Genomic DNA, 18,860 nt, shown 5'->3' with positions numbered 1-18,860 from the left:
GCAGCAATTAAACCACCAGTGTGTTACCAGTGATGTTCTCATCCTAAATCCAAAACACAGCATTGTACCAACTACTTGGAAGAACATTAACTCTATCCCAGCCAAAACCAGGACATTATGGACACCCAGCCCCATCTCCTGCCAAGCAGCAGGGATTCAGCTCAGGTAGTGTCAGACATTGTAGCATTTCTGAAAGATCTCAGTCTCTGCTTTCACTGAGGAGAAAGGGTTGGGCTAATGAAATAAGCACAGGGCAAAATCTCTGGTTGGGAAGTGGAGTTAGGAAAAAGTAATTACTTTACTTAGGGTGGGACTCTAAGTGTGTTTATACCTATGTAAGAAAATAATTTTTTTCACTCCCAAAATGGATCCTACACATGAGCAAATAAACGGTTGCACATATTTTCATTGACTCATCCTAAAACCTCCCTGTGCCCAGCCTGCTTTCTAGTCGGAGTCTTGCAGGGATGGACAGCCCTTGGATGGGTGACAAACACAAAGAGGGTGGGCGGTGTTGTGCTCTGGGCCCTGTCCCCAGCACGACTCTATCCCAGTGGATGCCTGGACCTCCGGGCAGGGTGGAAGCGCTGCCGGCTCCCGGCGAGTCAGCAGCACCATCTGCTGCAGACGGCCCAGAACGGCAGGATTGGGAGTTAAATACAGATTTCAGGGCTTCGATGCTGACTGCAGATCGAGCTGTAAATCACACAATCATTAAGCCGAAGTTGCTCGGTGCAACAGCTCCCGTGCTCCTTAGTGAACAGCAATGGGCTCAGCTGGTGCTCCAAGAGAAACACAAACTCGAATGTAAATCTCCCTTTAATGGGAGATAAAGATAAAACAAGAAATGTCAAATTTCCACAGAGTCTTTGGGGCATTTCAGTGGAAAGGAGTCAGGGGAAGCAAGTCTTTCCTAATTATAGAAGTTGGTCAAAACCTCTGATTTAATCCCAGAAAAGGAGGAAGTTCAGCTGTGACCTCTGTGTCTGAGAGCTATAGGACACAGCAGTTTTGGGACAGTAATGGCGCTTAGTGAGGTCATTAAATGAGAGGACTGACACTGCTGTGAGAGCTGTTTGGAAACCTCTCTGCTGTCCTTTTCCACCCTGTAACTGGTAAACTGTTTTCCTGCAAAGAATGGAAAATTGAGCAATGTACTGAAGGCTTGATCCAAAGCATATTGGTTTTGAAGCCCATCCCAAAACTTCAGCTTCAGGGGAAGTCAGAGTGTATTCATCTCAGTAATCTTCACTTGGAACAGTAGAGCACAAAATCATTTTTCAATAAACATATAGGAGGTGCCAGACAAATGCACCAATCATCTGAAAATTTGGGTACCACACCTTGAACTGATCTCAGCAACTAGAAATACTGTGGAAATTATGTTCTTGATTGAACAGGGGCACTTTACCTTAGAGACCTGTAAACATGAATAACCTAAAAACTGCTGTAGGTCTATATTGTCTCTTTGAAATCTTTTGTCTGGGAGGAGTGGAGGGGTCTAATACCATGTCCTTGGCAGACTGATGAGTAGATGAAGCATTTTCAGGGTGTTCCCCTGGGCATGAAGAGATGGTCTGAAGCTGGTCATGCTCTGTGGCTCTTGGCCCAGCTCCATCTTGCTCAATGCCCAAGAGCAAAGCACAGAGGAGTGTAATGAGACACCCCAAACAGCCTGACTGTTGCATCTGTTTTCCAAAAAGGCTTGTTCTGCACCCAGCAAGGGTAGCCCAGGGCTGTTTGGCCTATCCAGGAATGTGTGCTTCCAGTAAGCTCCTCTCATGAGAGGAAGGCATGTTCAGGAAACCCAAGTAATTTTATTTCCTCATTTCTAGACACACAAACAAAAAAACCCCAACAAAACCCAAAAATGCTGTTAGAAACTCCCAGCAGGAGGGAGATAAAAATCTGGTGGGTGGAGGACATTGGTGACGAGGGGCTTTGGGATGGTCCTTGCCTGTGTGACACGGGCCAAGAAACCCCCAAAGCATCCCAGTAACAGGAGAGTGCTTGGATGTCCACTACAATATCATGCCACTAGCTGAGCCAGAGTGTGGTCAGCCTTCTGCTGGGCCTTTGGAAAGCAGTGTCCAAAGCTGGGATGAGAAGTTCCTAAATTACTGTTAGCTTAAAGAGCTGCATCATAAATAAGGGGCTCTTGCAAAAGTAATTTTAAATGCAAAGTTCTGCCTTAACCCTGTACTTTGCAAAGCCCTGTTGGTGGTGGGTAGAAGTTTTACTTCAATCTCAGTCCCACCCATCTCATCCCACCCCTGATGGCTGTGCTGGAAGTGGGGCTCTACCTTACCCTCCAAGTGGGAAGTACATAGGCCTCTTAGAGAAAACCCCAAGTTCATCCTCTATATTTATTTTGGGGACAGGCTAAGGAAGGAGCTAAGATCCTGACCTACAGTTACATCAGCTTATTCAGCTTCAGCAGCCAGAGCACGTGGCTATTAGTAATCTAGTGAAAAATGTAACAGCACTTGCTTAAAAATAAACAGCCTACTCAAAAAAAGGAAGTTACAATAAATAATCTGCATGAGAGGTAGCAATAAAAACTTCATGGCTGGAGTCATAATTGGCTGTAGAAATAAATGTCTCCAGAGCAAGAGGTATTGAATATTTTCCTCCATACATCCTGCCACTGAAATTTCCCCAGCTGGAAGAAAGCAAGTGCTCCCAAGCCTGAGTGCCAGGGAAGGAGACATCACTGTATTTAGAGTCACCTCAGTGCTTCTGCCCACACAACTTCCTTTCTTCAAGTCACGCTGGAGAGAGAAAATGTTTCCCTTCCACTTGCTCAGCAGAGCATGGTGAGCTCATGAGCAGGAGACTTCAACTTTCAAAGGTTGAACTCGGCCAAGGGCTGATTTCCCTCGTTATTTATGTTTTCTTCAGCAGCTCCCCTGAACTGAGGCACTCTCTGCTAAACTCACATTCACCAGCTTTCACTCCTCCTTGTCTGGAAAAGTTGTTGCAAGTGGCTGTGGTCGGCCTGTGAGTAATCCCCCAGAATTACTGCAATCCCAGATAATCAGGATTTGCCAGATGAGACAGGGACAGTCCAACGGGGGGTGGGAGAGGTTGCTGCTTACATCTTCTTTTTGCTAGTTTTGCGTAATTTCAGCTCAGAAATGAATTGCTTAAAAGCTGCTCTAAAATAGAGTGGTAAAAGCAGACAAACTCCCACCTGGCTTTGTACCACCAGATCCCCAGTCGAAGAGAGGACCCAAACCCATTTCCAGGCAAGGGACTCACCCAGACCCCAACAAAGGCATGACAATGCTGCCAATCTACTGCAGCTCTGACCTGACAGAGTTCAGAGAGTTGTTCTTAACTACAACATCCCACCCTATGTTGCAGAGATGATATCCTCCCACACATGTTGATATTGTTCTCCAGAAGGCGTGTGGTTTTTTTATTGTGCTGGTAGAGTTAGATGAAACTAATGAGTCAGTGGTCCCACATTTTTTAACAGATGGTTGAGATACAGCATTTTTGATTTTAGTCAGCTGATGTGCTCCAGTGCCTCTGTGTTTTGGACTGTTCGGGATTACACCTGTAGGAAAAAGAGGCTTAAAATGTCTGTGGATGCAGACTGTGGAGTGATGGTACCTTGCTGCAGGAAGCCTTCCACGGATTTTAAGACCCTTCAAGGAGAGTGGTGTCTGCAATGGGACAAGAGGATCCTTGAAAAAGAAAGAAATGGTGTCCTTAGAAGGACTGGGACATCCTAACTGGCCCCACACTGAGAGCAAGTTGGTTTCCAGTGATGTCAACCAGACTTCATTGCACACCTTCACCTCTCTCAAGCCATAATGTTCTTACTCGTGTTGAGCAGTACCTCTCGGAGGAAGCAGTCACTGGTTACAGCAGGACTACTCATGGCAGGCACCAATACTCAACATGAGTAAACAGCTGTACGTGTGTGATGGGGTGTACATGGCTGTTCAGAGTCCTCTGGTTTGCAAGTTTAGGAGTACATGCACACTAATGCAAAATTCCAGATAAATGCCCTCAAGGTTGTGTTGGCATTTCTGCAGAGCCAAAAAAACAAGGGTGCTTCAGTGATTTTAGTTGGGAAGGTTTCTTCTTCTCTATTCTAAACCAATTTCCTTCTTGTCATTTTCTGGGTTCTGTTGACTGAACTTAGAAGTTAGGAGAAGCAGTGTGTGCAAAAAATAGTGTTTATAGATCTCATGGTACCTGAATTCCTGCTTGGAAGTACCCATATTGGCAGCTCAGAGCATGGCAACCAGCTTGAGGACTGGAAAAGTTGTCAAGCACATTGCAGTGCTTAGTTTTGCCACTTTGGGGATGATCCTAAGGAGTATATTTGTGGTTTCCTGTGTTGACTGTGTAGGAAAGCCATCACAAAAGAGCTGCTTGACAGCTTGGACCCATTGTGCAGAATGGTTCATGCAGCCCCACGGCCTCCACGGCAGAGATGTTGGGCAGCCAAGTGTGGCAACTCTCAACTGCAGGCACACACCAACACCACAGATTTTGGGCTCCTCTGGCACTCAGTCCACAGGTATTTCAATAAATCACACTCTGAAATGTTTCAGAGGAGCTGGGAATGGGTGAAAGGAAAAACCTTGTTAAGAGAATGGAAAAATCCCATTGCCTATGTCCTCTCCATAGACTCCTGGAGGTGGGAGGGTGCTTTGAGTGGCATTCATAGAGGCTGTCAGTCCCACGTAATTCACGTAGGAAGTTTCTCACTGTTACAGTCTGCAGGGACATTTCTTCCCCCTTAGTGACCTAATTTTGGTGAGTGAGCAACTATTCGGAAGGACTTTCCTGCCTGACTTCCTGACTGTGGCTTGGAGCCAGCAGGAACAGGAGCCCAGGTTCAGAGCTTCCCTGGTGGCACATGGTCCAGCCACCACACGATTCTGCCTGGGTGCCCTGTTGCCTCTGGTGTCCTGCTGTGTCACAAGGTGACACTCAATGGACAGAATGTGACAATGTTGCTAGAATAAATAGATCCTTAAGATATAAAGCAGCCTGAAGCAAGATTCAGATCCCACTGAGAGTAACTGGATGTGGCTCACTGAACTTTCATAGAGCTTTGCCAAAAGAAAGTAACTTTTTTTTACACAAGGCACATGATTTTTCCTTTGAAAATATGTTTACAGAATAGAGCTCATTGCTTCATCAGTCAGTGAATCCTTGATATTTTCATTTATGTGGTTTCTTATTCAACACGTGTTTGAATCATAAGACTTCTGCCCCTTTATCTGAATTTATCTACTGGGAGCATTTTTAAGAGTGAAATGTCAGTCAGATGCCAGACATGCAACAAACAGTTTTTTCTCTGCTGCTCGACTCAGTTCCCTGGAATTCCCTTCTGCTTCCTTCTCATTTTTCATGTCCCCTTTCTAGCAGAGAACAGATCCAGGGTTTTCTCTGACCAAGGGAACACAGTGAGGTCCTAGGACCAGCTCCTTCCTTAGCATCTTCAATCCATTGACATCACACCAGGAGGTCCTTTTGTCTCCCAGACGAGAGTCTTTGAAGACTCCTCATATTTCTTCAGCTGGTGTGTTCTGGTTTGGTACTGCAAGGCTCCCTGCAAGCCTTTGATGGGTCTAAAACCTGACAGCAGCTGGTTGTGCTGCTGGAGTGTTTTTCAGGCGTGTTTTTTCTTGGCTTTATTGACACAGCAAAGGAAGGGACAATCAAACAGGTCAGGAGCATGGGAAGCTGTGGGTGCACACCCAGACCTATCAGCAGGAACTCCTTGCCCTCCTCTGCTCTGGGTGTCTCTTGTTTCTGATCTCTTGTGCTGCAGCTGTATGGAGATCTGAGGATGTGGGCAAAGCTGGAATGGGAACAGAATGTCATTATTTGTGGCAAATTATTTCTTCATGCTGAGTGTAGGAGAGACTGTAAATATATGCAATGGCATGGCATTAACATACTTCTCTCTTCACAATAATAATGCAATTTTCTAGAAAATCTTATAGAAATCCAGGCTGGAATTTGGATAAATGAATTAGATGTTTGTTTTTCCCACACTCAATTTTTCACTTAAAATAATACACCTAAGTATCACCAACAGCATGATGCATGTGCAAGAATGATGACAAAGAATAAACATGGGGGTGGTGTGATGCTGAGCAGAGGCAGCTTGATGTTTGGTGGTTTAGGCAAGACATGTTTAGGACCAAAACACTGTATCTAAAATATATGATCCTGCACATATGCCCCTGTTAGCTGCCCCTGGAACTTTCTCCTGGCTGCTGTGCACACTGACATCACAGGCAAATGTAGCTGCTGGCATTGATGCCCATGTCATATGCATCATACGAGAACAGGGCAACATCTGGCAGTGAGTACTTCAGGCCCCCGATCAGAAAATTGAGTGTAAGAGGAAATGTGGTGGTTCTGTTGTCTCCTGGGTGCTTTAAAAAATAAGACAGACTCAAGAACAAAACTATTTCTTAATGAGGCCTACATGATGTTTCCAGTATTAACACTGCAATGAGCTCAGACAGCATCTCCCCAGAGTGCTGATGTGGGGTTTCAGATGTGTCTGCAGTCAGCAAAGGCATCACCCTGCTGCTGAGGTACAGGGCAGAGTCCTCTCCATCACCCAGGGAGCCAAGGGCCAGGGTGGCTTCAGCCCATGCTCAGCCACACAGCAAGCCAAGGGGACACACCAGACCTGGGAAGGTCAGCACACAGTGACATAATTTTTCTTTACATTTGGATGTGCTGAATTTTACTGACAATGCCCAAGCTGGGCAAGAATCCTGTTCACTCACCACCAGTGGAAGAGGAGCTGCAGTGCTAACGGGGCCTGCGACTTCCCATTAATTACAAGGTGCTGTGATTGCACATTTACATTTGCTGCTGCTGCTGATGATGACGACAGTGTCTTTCAGAAAAAGGTATAGAGGATTTTACATGACTTTCAGCTGGAACATGGTGTCACCAACTCTCCTCTTCCCAGGCTGGTGGAGCAGTTCTGATTGCTTGCAGTGCTTTATTAATAGACTTGCTAACATCAAGGAAAGGTTGATGAACACTTAGGATACAGGGAAGTGCCAGTGACTGCACCTTGTGCTGCTTCTGCTAACAATGTGTAGAAATTATAAATAACGTACTTTTATCTTCTGCCTGAGACAAGTTAGTGTCACCAATGGGTGGCCCTTCCTTGGCCTTTCAGAAGAGCACTCAGCAGCCCTGACCTCTGTGATGCTCGCACCAGGGCAGGCACAGGGGGCTGTGTGCATCTTGCTCTGTGGTTTGGCAAGAGTCAATTTCTGGTAGCAGAAACCTGAGGGCTTTCATGCCTCAAGCAGGAACGCCCTTTCCCAAGGAAACCCTTATTCCAGAGGTGATAACTGACCTTGTGTGCACTGCTCTGGAGGGGGTTATGAGAGTTGGTCTCAACCATGTATTTGATTATATCTCAGCAAGGTACATCAAGGACGTCCTCAGCAAGGACATCACAGTGGCTTGAGTAGCGCCTTTTGCACTTAGAGTGGATGAAAAATGCAGCTGGTTAAAAACCCTTCTTCATGGGGAGGAAGATGATTTTCTATGAAAGGACAGGTATTGAGGTGCCTTGTAATCACCTGACATGAACAGGGCAAAATTTAGCTCTTTATAAGAAGCAGGACTTGGGTTCCTTGGGTTGGATAGCACCTTCTCCAGGCTTTCCACACGTCTTGAGCTCTGATTCTGCTGTACTTATAGCCCCCAATACATCCCTGGTTCCAGTAAATCCAGCCACTGTTGGGGAAAATTAAGTGAGATAGGCTTTATCAGCTCCAGACAGAATAAACTACTTCAGTAATACCTCTCCCCTGATAAGGATCAGGTATTACTGATACAGGAACTCCCACTGGTGTATATCACAGCCTCTGTGAGCTACAACATGTAGCCTCCTCTTTGCCTTTATTGAAATTTAAAAGACTTCCGGAGGTTCTGACAACAATCAGACTAATTAGCTGGATGCAGACAGGGGTGTGAGGCAAGTACTGGGTTCCTTGATACTCAAGGCTTCTCTGCACTGTTTGGATGGCACAGGCAAACAGGTCTGTAGCAAGGACAGCCCAGGTGAGCTTGGGAAGGTGGATTTCAGGTAACTTTGGCTACTCTGGACTAAACCCTTCCAAGCAGATTTGACTGGCTGCTGAGCAAGGCCTTTGTGCTGCAAATAACTTTGCCTCAAGGCCTGCTGTGCAATGACTTTCCATGGGTATCACCACAGAGTGTTTCCTCCATTCTCCCACAGCAGTACAGAGTGTACTTTTTATTTCATTTTACCCCAGTAATGGCATTAACTGCTGGGAAAGCAGACAACATGAGCTCCAGGTCTGGCTTTCTGACTGATGAGCTCCTTGGAGAGGAGTCAGCTCACTTCAGCCATATCCATGAAAGCTGCTGTGCCAAATAATTGCGACCATCTGAAGCAGTCTGAATACTCTGTTCTCATGTACCACAGCATTGGGCAGGGTGTGGAAGCCTAATGCTGTGTCTGTCTGTTCATGTATTAGCTCTGTACAGTTTGGTCCAGGCTGTGCTATTCTATATCAGAGCCCCCAGTACAGAAAGGCGTGTTGGTGCTTCCCAAAGGACTGACAAAATGAAAAGAAGCAGTGGGTGGTTGAAGCTGTGCTGTTGGGGCCATGCACTGTGCACAGCTGGGCTGTGTGTTTGGGGACACTGATGCTCCCCCCAGAGCATTTCTCCAGCCTCCTCACAGGTTGGCACTGATGGGAACGAGTGCTGGGTGAACACAGAACTAAGGGAAGTGTGGGGGAACAGTTGATGCAGGGATGCAAACAGAGGGGCAAAACCACAGAGGCATTTTACTGGGAAAGCTATCTCATTTTCTGCTTCTTGTACACACATATTTGAAGTAAGCACTTAAACTCCTCCCTGGATTTGCAGTGAGGGAAGGGACATCCCTTCTTCATGGCTGATGAGTGGCCTTTCTTCACAAGCAGGGCATGGGCTCAATGGAATCACATTCAGTACGTTAGTTTGGGCTATCAGGCCTTTTACTGCCCTTTTCTTAATGAAGCCTCATTAAGGAAAAAGAATCCTCTGGCAAATTATGCTTTCCAGGTAGATGGAGGCAATGACATGGCTTTACAGTGCCTGTTCAGATCAAATGGCAGCCTGCTGAGACAGTAAGGGAAAAAAAAGGATTATATCCCTATGGGGATCTGAAGTAGGCCCACATTCTGAGTAAAGCATTTAATGATCACTCAATAAGAGTTTTGGGAAGCTTTTTTTTTTCATATGGGCAGTTTTGATCTCAACTATACATAGTTTTGGCCCTTGATGCTACCAATTACCTCTGTATAATATGGATTTAAAATACTTGCCACACTATCTTGCTAGCTGAATGCATCCTTTCTGTACATCCAAAAGTGTGAAAGGTAACACAAAAAATTCAGCAAATTAGCCTTTATCCTTTAAATCCTCTGCTTCAAAAACCCCACAAGTCTCAGCAGGGTTTATGTACTAAAGACTTTTATTTTGCTTTGGATTTGTGATTCTCTCACGGCGTAGCTTTTGTTTGAAGACAAACCCTTTAGGTGGTGACATAGAAATGTAGAAATACAGTAGATGAGGGGAAAAAAGGGATTCTGACTTCAGGTGGAGAATATTTTAGTATTTATTAGAATAATATTTGATATTCTGATTTCAGGTGAGTGAGTAATTGAAGACATTTGAGGAGGGTTTGTATTTCATGATGTGTGTGTAAAGGCCTGTTGTAAAGCAGAAACATGAAAGTCTTGGTATTTGAACACATTGTGCCTCCTAATATTCATATTTCTAATGTTGAAAAAAGTCTTGTTCTCTTCAGATAGTGCTTGTAATGAAATATCTCAAAAGACACATAAAGCACAGGAATCATTCGTGGGATGGTATAGAAACAGCCTGAGAAAATCTTTGCTTTTTCCAGTCAAAACTATTATTAGACAGTGGGAAGGGAAACAAACACCTTCCCTCTAAATTGATGAGATTTTGTATTTTAAAAATGGGCTGTGATTTCAATCCATTTTCCCTCAATAAAAGGATTTTTGGGAAGCAAATTTAGACCTGAGTGTTGTTGATGTGAAGATGGCTCAGTTTCTCAGGAAAGCTGAGGAGAATAAGGCACCAAAGACCAGGGCTGCTGGACCAAGTCCCCTGTTCTCAGTGCTCTTTGCTCATGGTTAAAAGCAGTTTCTTACATGTCTCTACAGGTTGTAGAGACTGGTTTAAAAACAACAGGGTAAGTTTGGCAGAGGTCTACAGTTTGCTTCTCACTTTAAAGCAGTCCAGTTAAACCAGTGCCAGTCCTTAGGGCAAATATATTTAAACCAGTTAACTCTCTAATCAGTTTAACTACCACTGATGCTGTACTGAATTACATTAAATCAGCATAAGTGAGAGTTTAACCTGGTTTATCTACGTGTGCTCTGGCCTTTGCACCAGTTTAATTAACTGGATTTGCAATTCCATGTTGGCCAGATGAGGTTTGGCCTCACAAACTTTATTCCACAGACGTTTACCGAGTTTCCAGCTGTTGCTCCCAGCCTGTCCATGGCCGTGTCCAAGTGCCAGTCAGTGATACCTGCTGGGGCCCAGCTCTGGCTGCTTCTGCCACTGCCTTTCCCTCCCACAGAGAGCTCAGCAGGATGAGCCTGCCTTCCTCGAGGAGCAAGACCCAAATGATTTCCCACTGCAGGAATAACCCTCTGGTCCCCAGGAGCAGCCGATGACACGCAGCCTGCTGCCAGCTCTTCTGACCCTGTTCCTGGCCTTGGATTTGTCATTCTCAAGGCAGCAGTTCTTAGAGCTGTTCTAGCTCAGAAGAACCTCAGCTTTCACTCAAAGAAAAGGCTAGCTCCCTACTTCTCCACTCGTAAATGCACAGTCACCACTTCCGAGGTGACTGGGTGTTACTGGCTGGAAGCCCAGGTCAGATCCTGTCAGATCCTGCTCTCCAGACCAGGGACTGAAGGCAGGACTCCCCAGGCTCTCCTCTACATCCTGCAAATCCCTTCCCTGAATACCTCCCCAAACCATGGAGGATTGACCATTTGTCCCTGCAGAGGCAGCTGTGATCCCCCCACATCCTCTGTTTGAACCCAGGAACATCTGCCTCGAGCACCAGGCTCAGTCTCTGGCAAGGAAATCATGAAGGCAATTCTTTTGATGAAGAACCAAAGGGAATGACTTAATCCCAGTCTAGGCTTTTTTTTCCCCCTAAAGCCAAGTCAGAATGACATTGCTCTTCCAGCTTCTGTTTGCGCCACTACTCCTGTTGCTAACCAGTGTCATGAGTTAGCATCTGGAAAGAGGAACACATGAAAATCAAAACAAGGATATTGAACAAGAGAGATTGTCCAGTTCCCCCTTGAATTCTTCCATTACCCATCCAAATATGGCAGAGATGAAGAAAGGGAGGACTAGGAATTAGTGAATGATTCATTAGAGTAACATAATTTGTTCAGGAGCCCCAGCTGCAGAATTAATCTCCCTCAGTTCTGCTGATAAAACCACTCTGGGACTGACAGGGTTTCAGACTTTGTTCCAAACTGATGACACATTCTTAGAAACTATATTTTAAAATATGAATTCTCCTCATTTCTCCTGGTGTATTCATGTAACAAGGGGGCCCATTTTCAATCTGAGAGCTCCAAACTTTTTTCTAAGAGAAGCAAATGCAAACTTTGCAGTGAAATTATTTAGCATCTTGCATGGGGCAGGCTGTGGAGAGCAAGGCTGTCCTGCTGAGACATAGGGTAGCTGGCCTGTTGTTCTCCCTCATAAAATGATTTTTTGATTCCTTCTTAAACCATCTGGTTGTTTCTGGCTGTCTAGCAAAGCCCTGCATGAAAACTGACAAAGCATGGAGAAATTATCTCACTGTATGTGGCTGCCGGTTTTCATGTATGACAGAGATATGTCACGTGCTGCTCTTGCGACAATCAGGCTAAATGATAATTCTTGGCAAAACTGTACCTGGTAAATGCACAGCAAAGCAGCAGTTAAATTTCCATGGGTTTCATCCCCCTCAGGCATTTCCCACCCTAAATGGGAGCAGGATTTCCCGTCTGTTACACTTCTGAGGTCCTGCCTGTGGGGAGCTGAGAGGAGATTGTTTGGTTTCTTTTCCTGAGTGGGGAAAAGGAAATCCTTGATTTGAAAGCAGAAATGGTGAAAACTGCACCTTATTGGAGAAAAAGCTCAAACAGCACCCAGGGTAGGCAGAAACTGTGATTAAACAAATGTGTGTGGGTATCACTGGGAGGTGGAGGGAGCCGAAGTCCAAAAGAGGGAGAAGGTGCCTTGGCTGGGCAAAGAGACGAGATGGCAGCTGGGGAAGGAAGGAGATGGGTGATAGGCTGGGGGTCTGCAAAGAAACAGTGTGGCTGGAGAAAAAGGAACTGGGACAAGAAATGAGATATTGGAGATGGGAGATTTTAACTTGCATTTTTTGTGCTTGGTGGAGCAAAGAAATGGGACAGGGATGTTCCTGTGAGACTCCACAAAAATCTCTCCATGGCTACAGGAAGCTCTCACTTAAATGCCCCCTTTCTTTCATACTCAATACTGAACGCTTTTACACATGTTTTCTGCCTTGTGGGGAGATAAAGAGCGATAACAACTTCTTGTCTTTTAGTCTGCAGGGGTAAATTGCATTCTCCTCATGAATTTCGCAGTGTACAATACAGAGTATGAATGCAAAAGTCTGGGAACTTTCTTCAAAATTAAATCACATGTCTGTTTATTTTTTATTTTGAATAGCAGCATTGACTGCTTCCTTTCCTCTTCACATGAATGCACAAATAGTTGGTGCGGGGGAATTCTTGCAAACTGGGAACTCTGCTGAGTTTTGTGTCAATTTTTGCCTACTTATAGAGATATCAATCTATGTTGTTGCTCCCTGCTGTCAACTAGAGATCCCCAGACTGTTGTTGGAGTAACATTACTGATGGGAGAATCATTTTAAATGGTACTTGTAGGCCAGAAGAAGAAAGATACAAATTATGAGAATTATAAGTGAGGATATTACAAATTGCAAAGAGTAATGGGGGGGTTGAGGGGGGAAGTAGCAACTCTGCCCAATGTGCTTGCTGCACATCAAATTGTGTACCCTGTGGTATCTGAAAATCATTGCTGAAATCACAGGAAATATTGGTTCAGAATGAGGAAGAGCTGTGTCTCCTGATAAACCTTTCTCAGGAGCTGCACAACCAAAGTCCTTCAGTCTCCTGAACCTTCGCGCTGCTTTCTCAGTCTTGACGAGAATCCACTCTGGAAAGGAGAATCTGCCCAATAAGCTGAATACATTTTAATGGTTTTAGCAAAATCAGATGCATCATTTGAAAAATAACTGAACAACGCTGACCCAGTGTCTACATGGCACTGGGGAGCTCAGACCCAATTGCTCATGGCTTTTGAGGGGGTTGTGCTAGTTTGGGTGAAGAATGAGGCAGAAGTGTCACATAAGCACTGAGGCTGCCTTTATTGCTGGGTGTTAATTTCCAGCTCCGGAAAGGACTTAGCAAGGACTTGCTTGAAAAGCAATAGAAAACCAAGTCAAGCATTCCCAGTGAGCCCTAAATCTGAATACAAGGCTGTCCCTCCTGAAACCTGACTTTACCCCCTAGAGAGTGTTTGGGACTTGCTTCTAGGCCATTGCCCTTTTTGGGAGTGACAATTCTACAGAAATACTACCTAGCAAGAGCTTAAGTAGGGTTATGCCCATGATGTGAACACTAGATTGAAGTTCATGTTCTGCCACTGATTTGATGTTTGACAAATAACCCTTCTGTGTTTTGTTTTACACTTTGCTAAATTGGATAATCGTTCTTGCTCACCTCCCTAAAGCAGTTTGACATTCATAACTGGAAAACAATCAACAGAGCTGTTGAATTCCAGCTATAGAGAGTAACTTTACAGAAATCAAAACCCTGCAGCATGTTTTCTTTACGTCAATTTAACTGCAATATTGGCATAACAGGATTAATTTTTAAGCATCATTTTTGTTTTCGGGCATGCTTACTTATTAGTATCGTGCTTAGGCACAGTGGAAGCATTGCTCTTTCACCCTTAAAATGAACTCTAGAAAGATACTATAAACATGGATGACATCTATTATGAATAGAAGAACATTGTATGACTCAGCAAAGCAGTGTGAAGGTCCGGGTTAGCCCAGGTGCAATGAGAAATTGCCTTGATCTGAACACCAGGTAAAACCTTGCATTGCACAGAGGTTGCAAGATGGAATCAAAAGATTCATGGTCTGATGAGAAGTAAACCAGCTTCCTTTCTCCCTGGGAGCTGCACATACTGGCCCTGCTGAAGCTGTGGGATCTCAAGTGAAGCAGCATTGCCTGGGACACGTATTTGCATAAAAGATCTTTGCTCTTTAGAACTACTGCTATAATTAAAATAGAGCTGAAGGCTCATAAGCTGTACATTTTGAAGAGCAGAAGAGAATATCTCATTTTTACACCTGGAAAAATAGAAGCAAAATCATTGTAAAGAGGTGAGTCCTGTTGTTTACTGCCTTCATCAAATCATGGAGTGATTCCTCACTTGTGAAAACAGTTCCTCAGCAACACCCCCTAACCCACAGAGGCTCAGGCTGTAAATGTAGCTGAGCAGTGGGTTTATTCTAAGTTGTTATTGTTTGTTTGTTGGTTGCCTTTTTCTTTTTCCCCCAAAGCACTGTTAGCAAGCCTACTCCTTTGTCGAGCCATCCCAGCCATCTGCCAATGTGGGCTCAAAAGAACATTCTTCAGGGCCTTATCCATTTGTTGTATCTGATTCATTAAAGTAATTACTCTTGCTATTAAGTCATTGCATGGAATTTGGCAGCTGCATAAAATCTGGGACTTAAATTTCTGAAGCAAGCTAAAATTCTTGGGTTTATTTTATCAAATCTCACATTGCCTGAAATGAGGAGGAGTCTTGTCTGCCCAGGTGTGAGCAGTCCCCGGTGCAGCACTGAGCAGCTTTGGCAGTTGTGACAGAGGAAAGGGATGTATGGAAAAGACTCTTTTTCTGGCTTATCTGGTGTGTTGGAGTTACTGGTGTTCCACTGGCACAACAGGAGTGGTGTGATTTTAGCTGTGAGTGATATGATGGCACCAGAATTATTAGGCATCAGTTATCAACAGCATGCTCAAATGTCCCAGATCTCTGAGTTGTGCTATGACTTAATGAACTGAGGTCAAAGCTCTGGGAAAATGCCATGAATGAAATGCTCTATGGAATTTCTGTACTGAGGGAAGTCCCTGTCACAGCAGATAAGGAGACAGAGCTGAGGAAGGTTTCTTGCCCTCTGTGTTGTAAAGATTAAAGAAATTAAAGATGTCCTGAGTCTCAGTCAGTGCTGAGAGAAGGCCCCTCATGAGCACAGGGACAGAGCCCTATTCCTGAAATCCACCTTCCTGCGGCACCAACTCCCAAACTGAAGAAAACAACAAAGACCAAACAGTATCATTTAATGAGTTCTGAATGGGACCTTCCACGTCCTGGGTCTTTGAACCCATGGAAGGACCAACCCCATCACTCACAGGGACTGAGCAGGCTCAGGAATTCTGTAATCCCTGACACCATCCAAACCCTCCCATTCCAAGACCTCCTTGCCACCCTTCCACCCAGCTGTCCCTCTTTGGCTCCCCCTGGGACTGGCACCTGTGTGGGTACAATGGTGTGTGGCAGAGGCTCTTCGCACCTCCATGTTCTGAGATTATCTGTTCTTAGTATCCCAACATGCCAGGAGCCAAACTGGAAGATGAGGTGGCATTAAAACTTTTCTGTTAGAAATAACTGAAGCCCAGCTGGCTTCAAATGTTCCATTTTACTGAACCATTCTTTGCCATGTTTATGAGCTTTGGACTCTTTATAAAAAGGCAGGTAAAGTTCAGAGGAAGCCACTTAGTGCTGTCCGTTCTTGTGTTGGGAACTTAATTGGAAAAGCGCAAAATCCTGGGATGCAAACACTCATTGCTTTTCAAAGTAAGTCACAATAAATGTCCCACATTCTATCGCCAGCTGACCTTTGCTGTGGGCATTCAAACCCATCACACCCTCCCCTCTAACTGAACTCCTGGCTAGGCTGATTCCTGGGTCTGCAGCAGTATGGGAATGTTGTTTGCAGCTGGATACCTGCTGCCTGTGCCAGATGTTCCCAAGGGGAGATGAAGAGCCCTTCACGCTGGTCCTTTCATGATACCTGAAGGGAGCCTATGAGAAAGACAGAGAGGGACTTCTTACAAGAGCCTGTAGTGACAGGACAAGGGAGAATGGATTCAAACTAAGAGAGAGCAGGTTTAGATTGTATATGAAGAAGAAACTCTTTGCTGTGAGGGTGGCGAGACACTGGCACAGAGAAGCTGTGGCTGCTCCATCCCTGGAAGTGTCCAAGGCCAGGTAGGACGGGGCTTGGAGCAACCTGGGATGGTGGAAGGTGTCCCTGCCCATGGCAGGGGGTGAAATCAGACGGGCTTTAAGGCCCCTTCCAACCCAAACCATCCCATGACTCTGTAATTTTAGGGACACCTGCAGCGCTTTGCGGAGGGCGAGGCCCCGGCCGCCGCCGGGGTGCTGCGGGCAGCGTGACGTCACGCGCGGCACCTGTGGCGTCAGAGCCGCGTGACGTCACAGCGGGGGCGGGGTGGCGGCAGGGAGGGGGCGGCAGGTGGCGCGCACGGCCGGGCCGGGCCCGGGGCGGGATGGACGGGACGGGGCGGCGCGGGCGGCCCCGCGCTCCGGCTGACAGCGCCGGCCCGGCCCGGCCCTGCCCTCCCGGCGCGGCGCGGCGGGACTTGTAGTGCGCGGCGGGCGGAGGCGGCCGGGCCGGCCCCGGGGCGGACTACAAGTCCCAGGCGGGGCGGGCGGCGCTGTGTGTGAGCCGAGCCACCCGAGCGGAGCGGAGCGGAGCGGGCGGCGCGCCGGGGCTCACTCGGCGCCGCAGCCGTTACCTCCCGTCTCTCCCTCTCGCAGCGGCCGCGGCGACGATGCAGGCGGAGTCGGGGATCGTGCCGGACTTCGAGGTGGGCGAGGAGTTCCACGAGGAGCCCAAGACGTACTACGAGCTGAAGAGCCAGCCCCTCAAGAGCAGGTGGGGCGCGGGGCGCGGGTCCCCGCCGTGCGCGGAGCATCCCCGCGGCCGCTGCTGCGCAGCGGGGCGGCCGCCGAGCGCTCCCTGCCATAATAGCGGCGTTGTTGGCGGAGGGCGGGCCGGGCCCGCGTTATGTAAAGGGCATTGTTGGTCGTGCGGGCCCGGCTGTCACCCGGGGCAGCCCCGCCGGGAGGGGGGACGAGGCCGGGGCCGCACCTGCCCCGGTGAGCGCCGCTGGCCGCGGCCGAGAACCCCCGGCGGGGTCAGCGCGGAGGGGTTGCAAGGAGTTGTAGCATCTAAGGTTGTTTTTGGTTGCTTGGCTTTTGGTTGGGGTTTTTTCGTTTGTGTGGTTTTTTTGGTTTTGGTTTTTTTTTTTTTTTTTTTTGCTACTTGCAGTTGCTTGGGGACTGGAAACTTTTGCTAGGTAGGTCACTTTCTTCCTAGAGTGTTTTTTCCCTTCGATAGACCCTGTTTGCTTATCTGGAGCGGCTGTGTCGCGTAGATATGCTGTGTAAAGGGAAATAAGGCGGTCTGTGTGTGTTTCCCTCCCTTGTGGGCTGTGAGCGACCCGTTGTCCGTCCTACTGCTGGAAAAAGAAAGTCAGTGCTCTCCCACACCTTGGGCATCCACCTTGGCAGCGATGGCACGTTTCTCCCTCCGTTTTTTCATTCAAGGAACCCTCCATTTCACCTCAACACTCTCCTAAGCAGCACTCTGCTGAATATAAGATCGTTGCTACGAGTGTATCATGTTTGTAATCGAGTCTGTTGTTAGCCTGTCTCTATATTCATATTTTAGTTTTGAACACTGCTCTTTGTACATCTGTGTGCAGTGGAAAAATGAATAAGAATGTAAATATTTAAAAAAAAAAAAAGTGCTAGAATGAGTTTAGATTGTACGGCCTGTCAGACAAACTTCAAAGTAAATAAATGACTTTTTGACAATCCTCTGAATGCTTCAGAAACACTGAAGGTTTGTAGTAAAAGGTGTTAAAATTCTGTTGTTGTCAAAAGGGCTGACAGATGTGGGGCCACCTCCTGTGGCCTGTCTTCACGGCAGCCCTGCTTACACTGAACCCTTGGTACAGGTAAATGGTGGTGCTGTGTAGTGGTGCAGGTAGTGGTGGTGCTGTGTAGCCTGACAGGCCATGCAACCAAACTGAAGTTGCCAGAACTCCTTTGCTCCCCAAGGTTATGCAGGGAAGTTGCCATTACCCAGGTAATTATCTGAGAGCCAGGCTAATGTGCAGAGCAGATGGGGTTCACTGGCACTGATGGGTTCCAGCTGTGATGGAGGCAGCTGAGAGACACACAGGGCTTCGGGTTTAGTGCTTGGTGCTTGTGTTGACAGTGGAATGCAGCAGTCATGACTACTTCGCTGTGGTCCAGTTGCCCTGTTCGTACCAGCTGCATGTCCTAACTGGTGTGCAGGAGTTGTCCCTTTGTGGCTGTCCTCTTTGTAGTCAGCAGTTTGTCTGTGCGTTCCTGGTGTGAGCATGGATAGCAGGTCTGCATTTGACCTTGCACAGATGTTGCAACTGCTTTTAATTCCTTTGACTTGATGTTTTAGAGCCCAAGTGCAGCCTTCCATTGTTCACTTCTCTAAGGGAGAAGTGAATAAACTCTAATGAAGCGCTGGAGTATTTTACTGTCTTCTAAATGTTGCCATTTCAAACTTCCCTGGAGTGAATTTCCCCAGTACCTCCTTACCTGATATTCCTGCAGAGACAGCACTGCCCACCCTTTGAGTTTAAAGGGGT

At 46.6% G+C, this 18,860-nt stretch overlaps 1 protein-coding gene across 4 annotated transcripts in view; it reads left to right on the top strand.

The window, feature by feature from the left end:
• The first annotated feature begins 16,896 nt into the window (after positions 1-16,896).
• The window catches only part of MITF (melanocyte inducing transcription factor), a 101,500-nt gene continuing 99,536 nt past the window's right edge, over positions 16,897-18,860 (top strand). For 3 of the 4 annotated variants that reach the window (XM_032120480.1, XM_032120479.1, XM_032120475.1), the window contains exon 1: positions 16,897-17,101. In XM_032120480.1, coding sequence (XP_031976371.1) covers positions 16,998-17,101 — 104 coding nt within the window. In that variant the 5' untranslated portion in view covers positions 16,897-16,997. The remainder of the gene's footprint in view (positions 17,102-18,860) is intronic. The other variant, XM_032120476.1, reaches the window with a different exon arrangement.

Source organism: Corvus moneduloides, chromosome 11, assembly GCF_009650955.1.
Source record: "Corvus moneduloides isolate bCorMon1 chromosome 11, bCorMon1.pri, whole genome shotgun sequence".
NCBI classification, from domain to species: Eukaryota; Metazoa; Chordata; class Aves; order Passeriformes; family Corvidae; genus Corvus; species Corvus moneduloides.
This window is presented reverse-complemented; position numbering and strand designations above follow the sequence as displayed.